At 37.8% G+C, this 12322-nt stretch overlaps 1 protein-coding gene across 1 annotated transcript in view; it reads right to left on the bottom strand.

Moving 5' to 3' along the window:
• LOC134244450 (uncharacterized) overlaps positions 1–12322 on the bottom strand; it is a 126261-nt gene that overhangs the window by 63838 nt on the left and 50101 nt on the right. Inside the window, 16 exon segments of the mRNA XM_062726712.1 lie at positions 3066–3239; positions 3440–3612; positions 3748–3790; positions 3885–4103; positions 4316–4486; positions 4594–4757; positions 6799–7063; positions 9641–9811; positions 9971–10134; positions 10224–10266; positions 10385–10597; positions 10728–10904; positions 11203–11366; positions 11503–11750; positions 11752–11762; positions 12011–12184. Coding sequence (XP_062582696.1) covers positions 3066–3239; positions 3440–3612; positions 3748–3790; positions 3885–4103; positions 4316–4486; positions 4594–4757; positions 6799–7063; positions 9641–9811; positions 9971–10134; positions 10224–10266; positions 10385–10597; positions 10728–10904; positions 11203–11366; positions 11503–11750; positions 11752–11762; positions 12011–12184 — 2574 coding nt within the window.

A 12322-nucleotide genomic window follows, 5' to 3' on the forward strand; every position in this document is an offset into this window, starting at 1 on the left:
TCATAACAATGCACTTAGTTAGTTTATTTAATACCCAGGAGCAGAGAAGATTTTCAAAGAATTCATGTAATTTCACTATAAAATCTATAGAACCCCCCCCCCCCTTACACCAGAACCCCTGCCCCTGGGGCCATAAAATTCACAATTTTGGTAGAGGCACTCTTGCTCATCATAACTATGCACTTAGTTAGTTTATTTAATACCCCGGAGCAGAGAAGAAGATTTTCAAAGAATTCATGTAATTTCACCATATAATCTTTAGAGCCCCACCCTAACACCAGAACCCCTGACCCTGGGGCCATAAAATTCACAATTTTGGTAGAGGCACTCTTGCTCATCATAACTATGCACTTAGTTAGTTTATTTAAATACCCAGGAGCAGAGAAGAAGATTTTCAAAGAATTCATGTATTTTCACTATATAATCTATAGAGCCCCCCCCCTTACACCAGAACCCCTGACCCTGGGGCCATAAAATTCACAAATTTGGTAGAGGCACTCTTGCTCATCATAACTATGCACTTAGTTAGTTTATTTAATACCCAGGAGCAGAGAGAAAGATTTTCAAAGAATTCATGTAATTTCACTATATAATCTATAGAGCCCCACCCTAACACCAGAACCCCTGACCCTGGGGCCATAAAATTCACAATTTTGGTAGAGGCACTCTTGCTCATCATAACTATGCACTTAGTTAGTTTATTTAATACCCAGGAGCAGAGAAGAAGATTTTCAAAGAATTCATGTATTTTCACTATATAATCTAAAGAGCCCCCCCTTACACCAGAACCCCTGACCCTGGGGCCATAAAATTCACAATTTTGGTAGAGGCACTCTTGCTCATCATAACTATGCACTTAGTCAGTTTATTTAATACCCAGGAGCAGAGAAGAAGATTTTCAAAGAATTCATGTATTTTCACTATTATAATCTATAGAGCCCCACTCTAACATAAGAACCCCTAACCCTGGGGCCATAAAATTCACAATTTTGGTAGAGGGCTCATCATAACTATGTACTTAGTAGGTTTATTTAATACCCAGTAGCAGAGAAGAAGATTTTCAAAGAAATAATGCATTTTCACTATATACTTATTTAGCCCCGCCCTAGCACTAGAACCCATGACCCCGGGGCCATGAATTTCACAATTCTGGAAGATTAGGACCCTTGCTCATCATAACTATATAGGTAGTTCATCTGCTTAATACCAAGGAGCAGAGAAGAAAACTTTCAAAGATTTAATGTATTTTCACTATATAATCTATAGAGCCCCGCCCTATCACTAGAACCCCTGACCCTAGGGCCATAAAATTCACAATTTTGGAAGAGGTATTCTTGCTCATCATAACTATGTAATTATTTTATTTCATTCCTAGGAGCAGAAAAGAATTTTTTTCAAAGAATTCATGTATTTTCAATAGATAATCAATAGAGCCCTGCCCTAACACCAGAACCCCTGACCCTGGGGCCATAAAATTCACAATTTTGGTAGAGGCACTCTTGCTCATCATAACAATGCACTTAGTTAGTTTATTTAATACCCAGGAGCAGAGAAGATTTTCAAAGAATTCATGTAATTTCACTATAAAATCTATAGAACCCCCCCCCCCTTACACCAGAACCCCTGCCCCTGGGGCCATAAAATTCACAATTTTGGTAGAGGCACTCTTGCTCATCATAACTATGCACTTAGTTAGTTTATTTAATACCCCGGAGCAGAGAAGAAGATTTTCAAAGAATTCATGTAATTTCACCATATAATCTTTAGAGCCCCACCCTAACACCAGAACCCCTGACCCTGGGGCCATAAAATTCACAATTTTGGTAGAGGCACTCTTGCTCATCATAACTATGCACTTAGTTAGTTTATTTAAATACCCAGGAGCAGAGAAGAAGATTTTCAAAGAATTCATGTATTTTCACTATATAATCTATAGAGCCCCCCCCCCCTTACACCAGAACCCCTGACCCTGGGGCCATAAAATTCACAAATTTGGTAGAGGCACTCTTGCTCATCATACCTATGCACTTAGTTAGTTTATTTAATACCCAGGAGCAGAGAGAAAGATTTTCAAAGAATTCATGTAATTTCACTATATAATCTATAGAGCCCCACCCTAACACCAGAACCCCTGACCCTGGGGCCATAAAATTCACAATTTTGGTAGAGGCACTCTTGCTCATCATAACTATGCACTTAGTTAGTTTATTTAATACCCAGGAGCAGAGAAGAAGATTTTCAAAGAATTCATGTATTTTCACTATATAATCTAAAGAGCCCCCCCTTACACCAGAACCCCTGACCCTGGGGCCATAAAATTCACAATTTTGGTAGAGGCACTCTTGCTCATCATAACTATGCACTTAGTCAGTTTATTTAATACCCAGGAGCAGAGAAGAAGATTTTCAAAGAATTCATGTATTTTCACTATTATAATCTATAGAGCCCCACTCTAACATAAGAACCCCTGACCCTGGGGCCATAAAATTCACAATTTTGGTAGAGGCACTCTTGCTCATCATAACTATGTACTTAGTAGGTTTATTTAATACCCAGTAGCAGAGAAGAAGATTTTCAAAGAAATAATGCATTTTCACTATATACTTATTTAGCCCCGCCCTAGCACTAGAACCCATGACCCCGGGGCCATGAATTTCACAATTTTGGTAGAGCACTCAATGCTGATTACAATCATGCAAACAGTTTGACTGCTTGATGTCCAGGAGTAAAGAAGAAGATTTTTAAAGATTGCACTAATTTTAGTGGTTTTTGCCCCACCCCCCAGGCCCCAGGGGGGCAGGGACCATGAAATTCCCAATTTTTGTTCCCCTTTACCCATAGATGCTATATACCAAATTTGGTTGAAATTGGTTCAGTGGTTTCAGAGAAGAAGCTGAAAATGTTCAAATGTTAACGCACGACGACGGACGAAAAGTGATAGCAATAGGTCACCTGAGTTTACTCAGGTGACCTAAAAAATAGAACTTCCATGATTTATTCAACCTTTGAGATATTTTCTTGTATGATTTCAGTACCATGTATCACAGCAGACTAGCAGGCCTTACTTGTGTTCCACCTGTCTGGATTGGCTGGAGTGTAGGGAGCACTTGCTCCGTTACAGTCTGGATCCTTGTAGTAAGCCATCTGGAGGTACTTCATCAGGTCCTGTTGTGTGACAGCAGCCAGGGGAGTGCTGTCAGTGTAACTATTGGTAGTCAGCCAGTTAGTTAATGTGAAATCTGTAAGGACAATAAACTCTATCATGAAAGAAATCTATAGAATGTTTCACAAATTAAAGTTTGTGCTTGTGCTTTTCCATGTTTTTGAATATGTTTTTGTGGACTGCAATTACACAAAGTCAATTTTTTTTGCACAAAAATATTAATGTCATGTAACATGCTTTGAGTGTTCTCCTAGTCTTGTTAACTATGCTATTTACCTGACTGAATGAACTCCGCTTTCCAGTCACACTCATGCATTCCCGTGTATTTTGGCAGTCTGACGTTGGTAAAGAGGGGAAAACTCTGACAGCTGCTGGGTCCTTCCCAGCAGGCAGTGATGGAGGAACTGATCAGGAACGTGTTCTCACTCTCCAGATTCTCCAGGTTAAAACTACACAGGCAAGGGTAAGGAATTCAATATAAAGTTTGCTAATAACAATGCTTTTTTCTCTCTTATTAGATATAATTTTGGTGAGTAGAAATTGTGTTTCTGAACTTTATATGACAAGCATGTGGACTATCATACCTTAGCTTTATAACATTACTGACATCCAAAACCTGTGTGGTGCCTAGAACAATCAAAATAGCAAGTTTATAATAAACAATTTCAGATCAGGATCTGGAAAATACTATTGTTGATTCTTTGCTAAAAAAAAGTCCTACCCCAGTGCTGGTACTGGCTGATCTTAATCTGCTGTGTGTATTTATCCATTGTGATGGTCATCTTGTCCTCACAGTGACTCAGTTCTAATGCCAAGGTCAGATGTCTGGACAGGGGCTCTGTCAGGACACAACAGGTGAGGGAGATACAGGAGGGGCCCAGGTTACAGGTGATGGGGCCATCAATATAAGGTAGGGATCCAAATATAGGGACTGGGCAATCTGCAGGAAAGCAAAAAGTGTATACATGTACATACATGTATGTTAATATATCTCGAACCCATTGCTGTGAATAAAGGATTTTCATTAGAATTCAAAGTGAAAGAAAATCCATGTCTTTAAAATTATTCGGGAAGTGATAAGTTTAAGTTACTTTCCAAATTAAATTCTCAAATCAAACACAGAGGGAATTTTCTGGATTATCATCATTTTACCATTTTTCCATCCATTTGTGGAGTTTGCAAATATTCCTACAGTTCTGTTACAGATAGATGTGGCATTGTGTAGATAACCATACAATCCTAGTTCCTCCTCTAGCTTAGCTATGCTGAACCCCTCCATGACTGAGTAGCCTTTCTGTCTCTTCCAGTCAGTGAAGGTGAAATCTAGAAAGGTTAAAATTCTTTTGTTAGCATTCATCTTTTTAAAGATACTTTGCTAAGAAACTTATTTCAAATTTCACAAGACAATCTGCAGGCATGATCTTTCTTACTTGTTATGGGAGTTCCAATGTTGAAGTCACAAGTCTGCCTAGGTAATAAAGCATTGGTGAAAATAACTTGCTCCTGTTCACAAACTGACCCATCTTCAAAGCATATACTGAAAGTCAGACTTATTCTAAACTGGTTTGCTCCTGGTAAATCTGTTACCATAAACCTAATATGTAGAAATTACATGTTAGTATGCATGGCATTGCCTTCAAATTCTACAGTGGAATGAATTGCATTAAAAAAAAACAAGAGGCCCAAGGGCCTTGAATCGCTCTTCTGATAAATTATACAATCTATCCTAAGACCCAAGATGCATCAACTGACAAAGTTTGATGATTCTTAGCCAGTTAGGGCTGAAGATATTTAAATGTAAACTATAAAATACTATAAGTAGGTCATGGTGACCTACTTTTTGATTGAAATTTTCTGAGGACACAAGATGCATTAATTGACAAAGACTGATGATTCTAAGCCAATAAGAACTTGAGATATTCAAAAGTGGGTCACAGTGACCTACTTATTGGTCAACATTCTCCGAAAACCCAAGGTGCATCAATTGACAAAGTTTGACAATTCTAAGCCAATAAGTACACAAGAATACTTAAATATAGCCATAAATGTCACAAGTAGGTCAATGTGATCTATTTTTTGATCATCATTCTCCAAAAACCCAAGATGCATCAAATGAAAAAGTTTGATGATTCTAAAGCAATAAAAACCCGAAACACCTAAATATAGCTATAAAATGTCAAAAGTAGGTCACCATGACCTACTTTTTGGTCAACATTCTCCGAAAACCCAAGATACATCTACTGACAAAGTTTGATGATTCTAAGCCAATCAGTACCTGAGATATTAAAAAGTAGGTCACTGTGACCTACTTTTTGGTTGACATTCTTCAAAAAACTAAGATGCATCAAATGACAAAGTTTGATGATTCTAAACCAATTAGTACCTGAGATACATAAAACTAGCCATAAAATGTCAAAAAGTAGGTCACTGTGACCTACTTTTTGGTCGACATGCTCCGAAAACCCAAGATGCATCGAATCACAAAGTTTGATGATTCTAAGCCAATAAGTACCTGAGATACTTAAATATAGCCATAAAATGTCAAAAGTAGGTCACAGTGACCTACTTTTTGGTTGTCAATCTCCAAAAACCCAAGATGCATCAACTGACATATTTTGATGATTCTAAGCCAATTAGTACCCGAGATACTTAAATCTAGCCATAAAATGTCGAAAGTAGGTCACCGTGACCTACTTTTTGGTCCACATTTTCTGAAGACTAAAGATGCATCAACTGACAAAATATGATGATCATAGGTCTAATAGTATTCAAAATATGCCTTTTAAACATTTGAAAACAAATGCCTGCAAAGTTCAAAAAGAAGGTCAAAGTGACCTACTTTTTGGTAAATATGTTTTAAGGCCCCAAGATGCATCAACTTACAAGATTTGGTGATTTTAAACTTTTTAGTATATGAAATAAGGGGATTAAATGTTTTAGAAAAGATTAGCCATAAAATTCAAAAAGTAGGTCACAATGACCTATTTTTAAGTTGATGTTGTTTGTTGACCCAAGATGAACCAACTGACAAAGTTTTAAGATAATAGGCCTTAAAGTGTCCAAAATATGCCTCCAAATCAATTTGAAAACAAAAGCCCGTAAATTTTAAAAAGTAGGTCACTGTGACCTACTTTTGTATTAACATGATGTGAAGTCCTGAGATGTATCAACTTACAAGATTTGATGATCCTATTCTTTATAGTAAGCAAAATATCAACGTTTTTAATGTGTAAATTTTGGTCAACTTTGAAGTAACCTTGAGACCATGCCCTTTGCCTCAGGGTCATGCCTTGAAAAATTTTTAATCTTCAACATATCTTGACCCTTGTATGCAAGTTTGGGGAAAATCTGCCTGGTGGTTCTGGAGAAGAAGATTTTTTAGCAACCAGTACTTTTGGTTTTACTTTCCTGATTATCTCCCCTTGTTTTAGGGTCCCACCCCTAGTTTTACTTCAAATGGTAGCCCTTGGGCCAAGGATACCCTGTGACAAATTTGACAATAATTGGCCAAGGGGTTCTTGAGTTATGGCCCATATTCTAAAAAGTTAACGCACACCGCACGACGCACACCGCACAAATTGCCATAGCATTAGCTCTTTAAGCCTTTGGCTCAGAAGAGGTAAAAAATGAATAACCTCATTCTCAAAACTCCTTTCATCCAAAATTCATGCCACACATCAAATTCAAAATTGGATAAAACTGTTGGTTTCATAACGAAACTGTCCATTCCATAGCTTATCATCCAGTCACAATTATCCAAGTCAATATAAAAGTTCAGCGGCCGAGAATCAAACTTGTCCACTTCAACACAGCATTCTATCTTGGTACAGGTAGATGTTATATGACAGTTCATATTTGAGGCCAGAGATGGCAAAAATGATGATAAATCCACTGGACAGGCTGCAAAAACAGAAATTAAAAGTGTATGTGTCCATAGATTGATGTATTCAAAGTTTAGTGCAATAACTGCATACCAAGTGGTTGACATTTTCAAGAATCAGTAATACTAACATTTGCAATGTGCATTGTTTCCATTAGTAATACATGTACACTGTATGACTAGAAATATGTCCATGGGACTGAATGCCCCGCCGAGAATATATTAGTAAGGCTATCTAAATTTAATTCCCTGGTTCTCAGGCCAATTTTCTCCAAAACAGATGTGGGAGGGCGGCATTTTATTTTTCATTTTATTGGCAATAAAGTAGATGAGGGAGGTTTTTTTTTAATTTTAATTTCCGATTTTTCTTTAACATAAAGATAATTTTTTTAATCACAGATATACTTTCCATTTCTGGTCAAAATTTCTGCTTTATCCATTGCTTAACAGCGTGTAAACATCGTAGGTAATGTCATCGAATGTATTTCAAACTAAGTTGCCAAAATCTCATTGTAAATGGCTACCGGAAGTGTTATTTGAATACTAAACTACGAAACAAATGAGGTCAGAATTTTTTTTCCCGGATTGGTCTCCGCAATACCAACTTTTTATTTTATCAAAAATACAATAAAATTGGCAATGCGGCTACCTCAAAACGGATGCGTGCGGGCCTGAGAACCAAGATTTCAATTTTATATGGCCTAAAGCAACATGAAAATTTGTATGTGTATAAAATTTGATCAGAATATCTTGAATAGTGATGCAGCTGAATAGCTTGTTTGGAAAATATAAGTCAGATCCAGCATCTGAAGCAAGTCTGGTAGTGTCCATCCTTAGATGCATCATCCATGCAAGTTTGATTCAGGTAGGGCTTATAATTACTTGGGAATGAAAATATAGGTCAGATCCAGCATCCGAAGCAAGTCTAGTAGTGTCCATTCCTAAATGCATCATCCATGCAAGTTTGGTTCAGGCAGGGCTTATAGTTACTTGGGAATAAAAATATAGATCAGATCCAGCATCCGAAGCAAGTCTGGTAGTGTCCATCCCTAGATGCATCATACATGCAAGTTTGGTTCAGGTAGGACTTATAGTTACTATGGAATGAAAATATAGGTCAGATCCAGCATCCGGAGCAAGTCTGGTAGTGTCCATCCTTAGATGCATCATCCATGCGTTTGGTTCAGGTAGGACTTATAGTTACTATGGAATGAAAATATAAGTCAGATCCAGCATCCAAAGCAAGTCTGGTAGTGTCCATCCCTAGATGCATCAGACATGCAAGTTTGGTTCAGGTAGGGCTTATAGTTACTTGGGAATGAAAATATAAGTCAGATAAAGCATCCGAAGCAAGTCTGGTAGTGTCCATCTCTAGATGCATCATCCATGCAAGTTTGGTCCAAGTAAGGTTTATAGTTCCTTAGGAACGGACCTGCTCCAAAAACTTGAACCTGGTCACTCATCTGGAATATGTAGGTCAGATCCAGCATCCTAAGGAAGTCTGGTAGTGTCCATCTCTAGATGCATCATCTATGCAAGTTTGGTCCAAGTAGGGCTTATAGTTCCTTAGGAATAGACCTGCTCCAAAAACTTTAACCTGGTCACTCATCTGGAAAATGTAGGTCAGATCCAGCATCTGAAGCAAGTCTTGTAGTGTTCATCCCTAGATACATCATCCCTGCAAGTTTGGTTTGGGTAGGGCTAATAGTTCCTTGGAAATGGACCTGCTCCAAAAACTTTAACCTGGTCACTCATCTGGAAAATATAGGTCAGATCCAGCATCCGAAGCAAGTCTGGTAGTGTCCATCTCTAGATGCATCATCTATGCAAGTTTGGTCCAAGTAGGGCTTATAATTCCTTAGGAATGGACCTGCTCCAAAAACTTTAACCTGGTCACTCATCTGGAAAATATAGGTCAGATCCAGCATCCGAAGCAAGTCTGGTAGTGTCCATCTCTAGATGCATCTCTATGCAAGTTTGGTCCAAGTAGGGTTTATAATTCCTTAGGAATGGACCTGCTCCAAAAACTTTAACCTGGTCACTCATCTGGAAAATGTAGGTCAGATCCAGCATCCGAAGCAAGTCTTGTAGTGTTCATCCCTAGATGCATCATCCGTGAAAGTTTGTATCAACATGTGAAGTTTGATAACACCATCTTGAATGGTATGTTTAAAACTGAGCTAAACACTAATTTAAGAAAAGTGAGGTCAAGGTCAAAGGAAAGGTCAAGGTCAACAAATGTTGATGCAGTTGCATAGCTCTCATCAATATCTATCAGTGTATGAAGTTTGATGAAAATATCTTGGATAGTTTCTTTGAAACTTAGCTTTGAACAGAGCTAATGCAAAATGTGACGGAAGGAAGGACGGAAGGACGGACATGACAAACACTATATGCCCCGGCCATATTCATGGCGGGGCATAAAAATGGTAATCATGAAATGGTGCATTGATGTTTGCACCAAAGTCACTAGAATATATACTTGTAGCTTGTCTTTTAATACACACAGTACTGGTTTTGATTTATGTACAAAAGATTTTATCATTCACAATTTCTGTTCTCCAATAAAACTTAACATGCATTACCACACTACTTACCACTCTTCCAGCCATTGGTTCCTGGTGTGTACTTGTCATCACTCCTGTTACAGCTGGGAGTGTCCAGGTAACTAGAAATTCCCAGGTAATTATACAGGTAGGCCAGGTCATTTCCCTGGAGATTGTTCTGGTCAAGGCCATTGGTGGTGGAATAAGTGCTTAGAGAGAATCCTATGAGACATGATAATATGCAATGTTTTAAGTTGTAGTATATTTCATCTCAATACATAAAGGGCATTAAAAAGAATTTACATTTGCCCATACGTAATATCATGATACTACACAAACTGCACACAAAGTAAACAGGATAACTGAAACACAATTTCTTGCCTGGATGTTCAAATGTCATGTTTCCTGGACAAGATCTCTTAGGAAGCATTTTGTTCTTGAATAATTGTGCTTCAAATTCACATGGTTCATATGATTCCCAGCACATGGATAGCTTCAAATCCACCAAATAGAAGTTTTCTGCATACAGGTCATACAGTGTGTAACTGAAACAAAAACAATCAACAGTTACATTTTTGCTCCCTAAGAAAATTCCATCAAATCACAAACTTATGTAGTAAAAAAATCTACTTACTCTAGTCTGACAACACTGTTAAGATAAAACTGTGACGGTCTCTCTATAAAATAAAGTAATGATACATGAAAACTTCACTAGAAATGCATTGTCAATAAATACCTGTTATAAAGAATGTACCCATAAATTTTAAGTTTATAGTGCAACTGTCTCAACCTTACCCCATTGAATTTCAGAGTAAGGAATTTGCACTGTTAAGTCTTCAATCTGTAGATACAACATCCTTGTACATCTGTTTAAGTCAAAGACAACCTCAAAAGTGGAGTTCGTGAAGTCTGAATCCACACAGCAGGACACCTTGTTACAGGTACTGTCCAGGTTACAGGTCAAAGGGTAGGAGGTCAAGGTCAGCATATCATCCACTGTTGCACAATCTACATGTATAATATAATGTTAATAAGACTTAAAAATCATTCCTCTTTAAATCTGAAATTCACCCAAATTTTGTATGCATCTTAATTTGAGCACAGCAACTTAGCCATGTCCAGTTAGGGGAAGACCTACCATTGATCCAACCCTTGCTATCAGGAGAGGAGTATACAGATCCATTTCTACTACAGGATGGTGACTTTTTGTAGGCTATTATGGACAGTTTCTCAAACAGCTCACTGACATGATAGGGCTGAAGTACAGAGCCAGCTATAACTGACTTCTCCGTCAGCCACTGGGACAGGGAAAAATCTAAAACAAAAATAAATGTGTAATGTTCAATATTTCCTATCTATTTACACCTATTGCAGGCCAGCATAACATAGCATCAAATCTTCTATAAATAAAATCTCAAATACAATAATATTAAAGATGTTCATGTTCTTTTCATTATGACATGTTTGTCTTAACTCTTACATAGAATAAGACACAAAAGTTTGAATACTTTTCATTGTCTAAAACAACAATAGGATCCTGAAATGAGTACCTAAAGTCCATGCAATTTAATTGATAAAAGGCGAAGAAAGAAAAGATCCTTTCAATTCATTACCTCTGAATGCATATGTTGTATTCCACATTCTATTCATCTTTGGTATCAGAGCATTGGTCAGAATGGGGAGATTCAGTTCACAGTCCCCTCCATCCACAAAACAGGCCTGGGCCGTCATGGACACATCAAACAGATTGCCATCCACCAGCTCATTCACTTTGTACCTGCAAAATTTACAGTGGATAATTCAAATTACAGACTCATTAAAATTGGGACAACTAATCCATCTATCATGTCTTTTTGTAAGTTGTTTTTAACCATTTGTTTCCACCACACTGTACAGAATCTGTTTTAACTTACAGTAGTTTGTAAACTCCTTTAACACTCAGAATTTCCTGTATCCCAAAATTGTACCCAATCAGAGACTGCCTCCTAGAAACCTTTTCTACATGGGTCCTCATCTCATTGTAGGACTGGTCTAAGGACAGCTGTACCTCAAAGGTCCTGTTCAGGAGGGGGACCAGGACACAACAGGTGATGTTGGTACAGGAGGGGGACACGATACAGAGGGCCCGGTCAGCCACAGCGGACAGGGAAGTCTGTACACTCAGAGGGGCAGTCTGAAATATAAAATTATAAACTGATGTCATTTTTCTTATAGGAAAATGCAAAGGATATAAATCTTACTGAAATACACCTCTTTCCAAAAGGAAAATAAATATCACAGATCTTGGTGAAATGACACCTTTTTCAAAAAGGAAAATAAATACATGTATCACAGATCTTGGTGAAATGACACCAAACAAAAAAAAGCTAGAGCACTAATAGAAAATGTCTTCAGAAAAAAGCTTAATCAAAGTTTTCCTACACTGTGTCCATTTGGAGGCTGCATCACTGTACTGGTCACTTGTCCAGGAGCAAGATGGCTCGAGCTGGAACTGGGCTAGAGAGAGGTCAGACAGTAGGTTGTCCACTACTGGGCTATCCAGAGGCTGGGTATAGGACAGTCCCTGACCAGCCAACCAACTAGAGATGTTGAAGCCTGAATAATAAATGTAGGAGTGTGACAAATCCAGAAAATCTAATGTCTAAATTATAAATCAAAATGAAGAAAGAACAAGATGTGTTTGTGAAACTTACTTCCAAACAATTACTGACAATAATTTTAAGGTTTATAAGC

The sequence above is a fragment of the Saccostrea cucullata genome, unplaced genomic scaffold, assembly GCF_032062105.1.
Source record: "Saccostrea cucullata isolate Sc308-1 unplaced genomic scaffold, CSIRO_AGI_Scuc_v1 ctg359, whole genome shotgun sequence".
In the NCBI taxonomy this organism is placed as follows: Eukaryota; Metazoa; Mollusca; class Bivalvia; order Ostreida; family Ostreidae; genus Saccostrea; species Saccostrea cuccullata.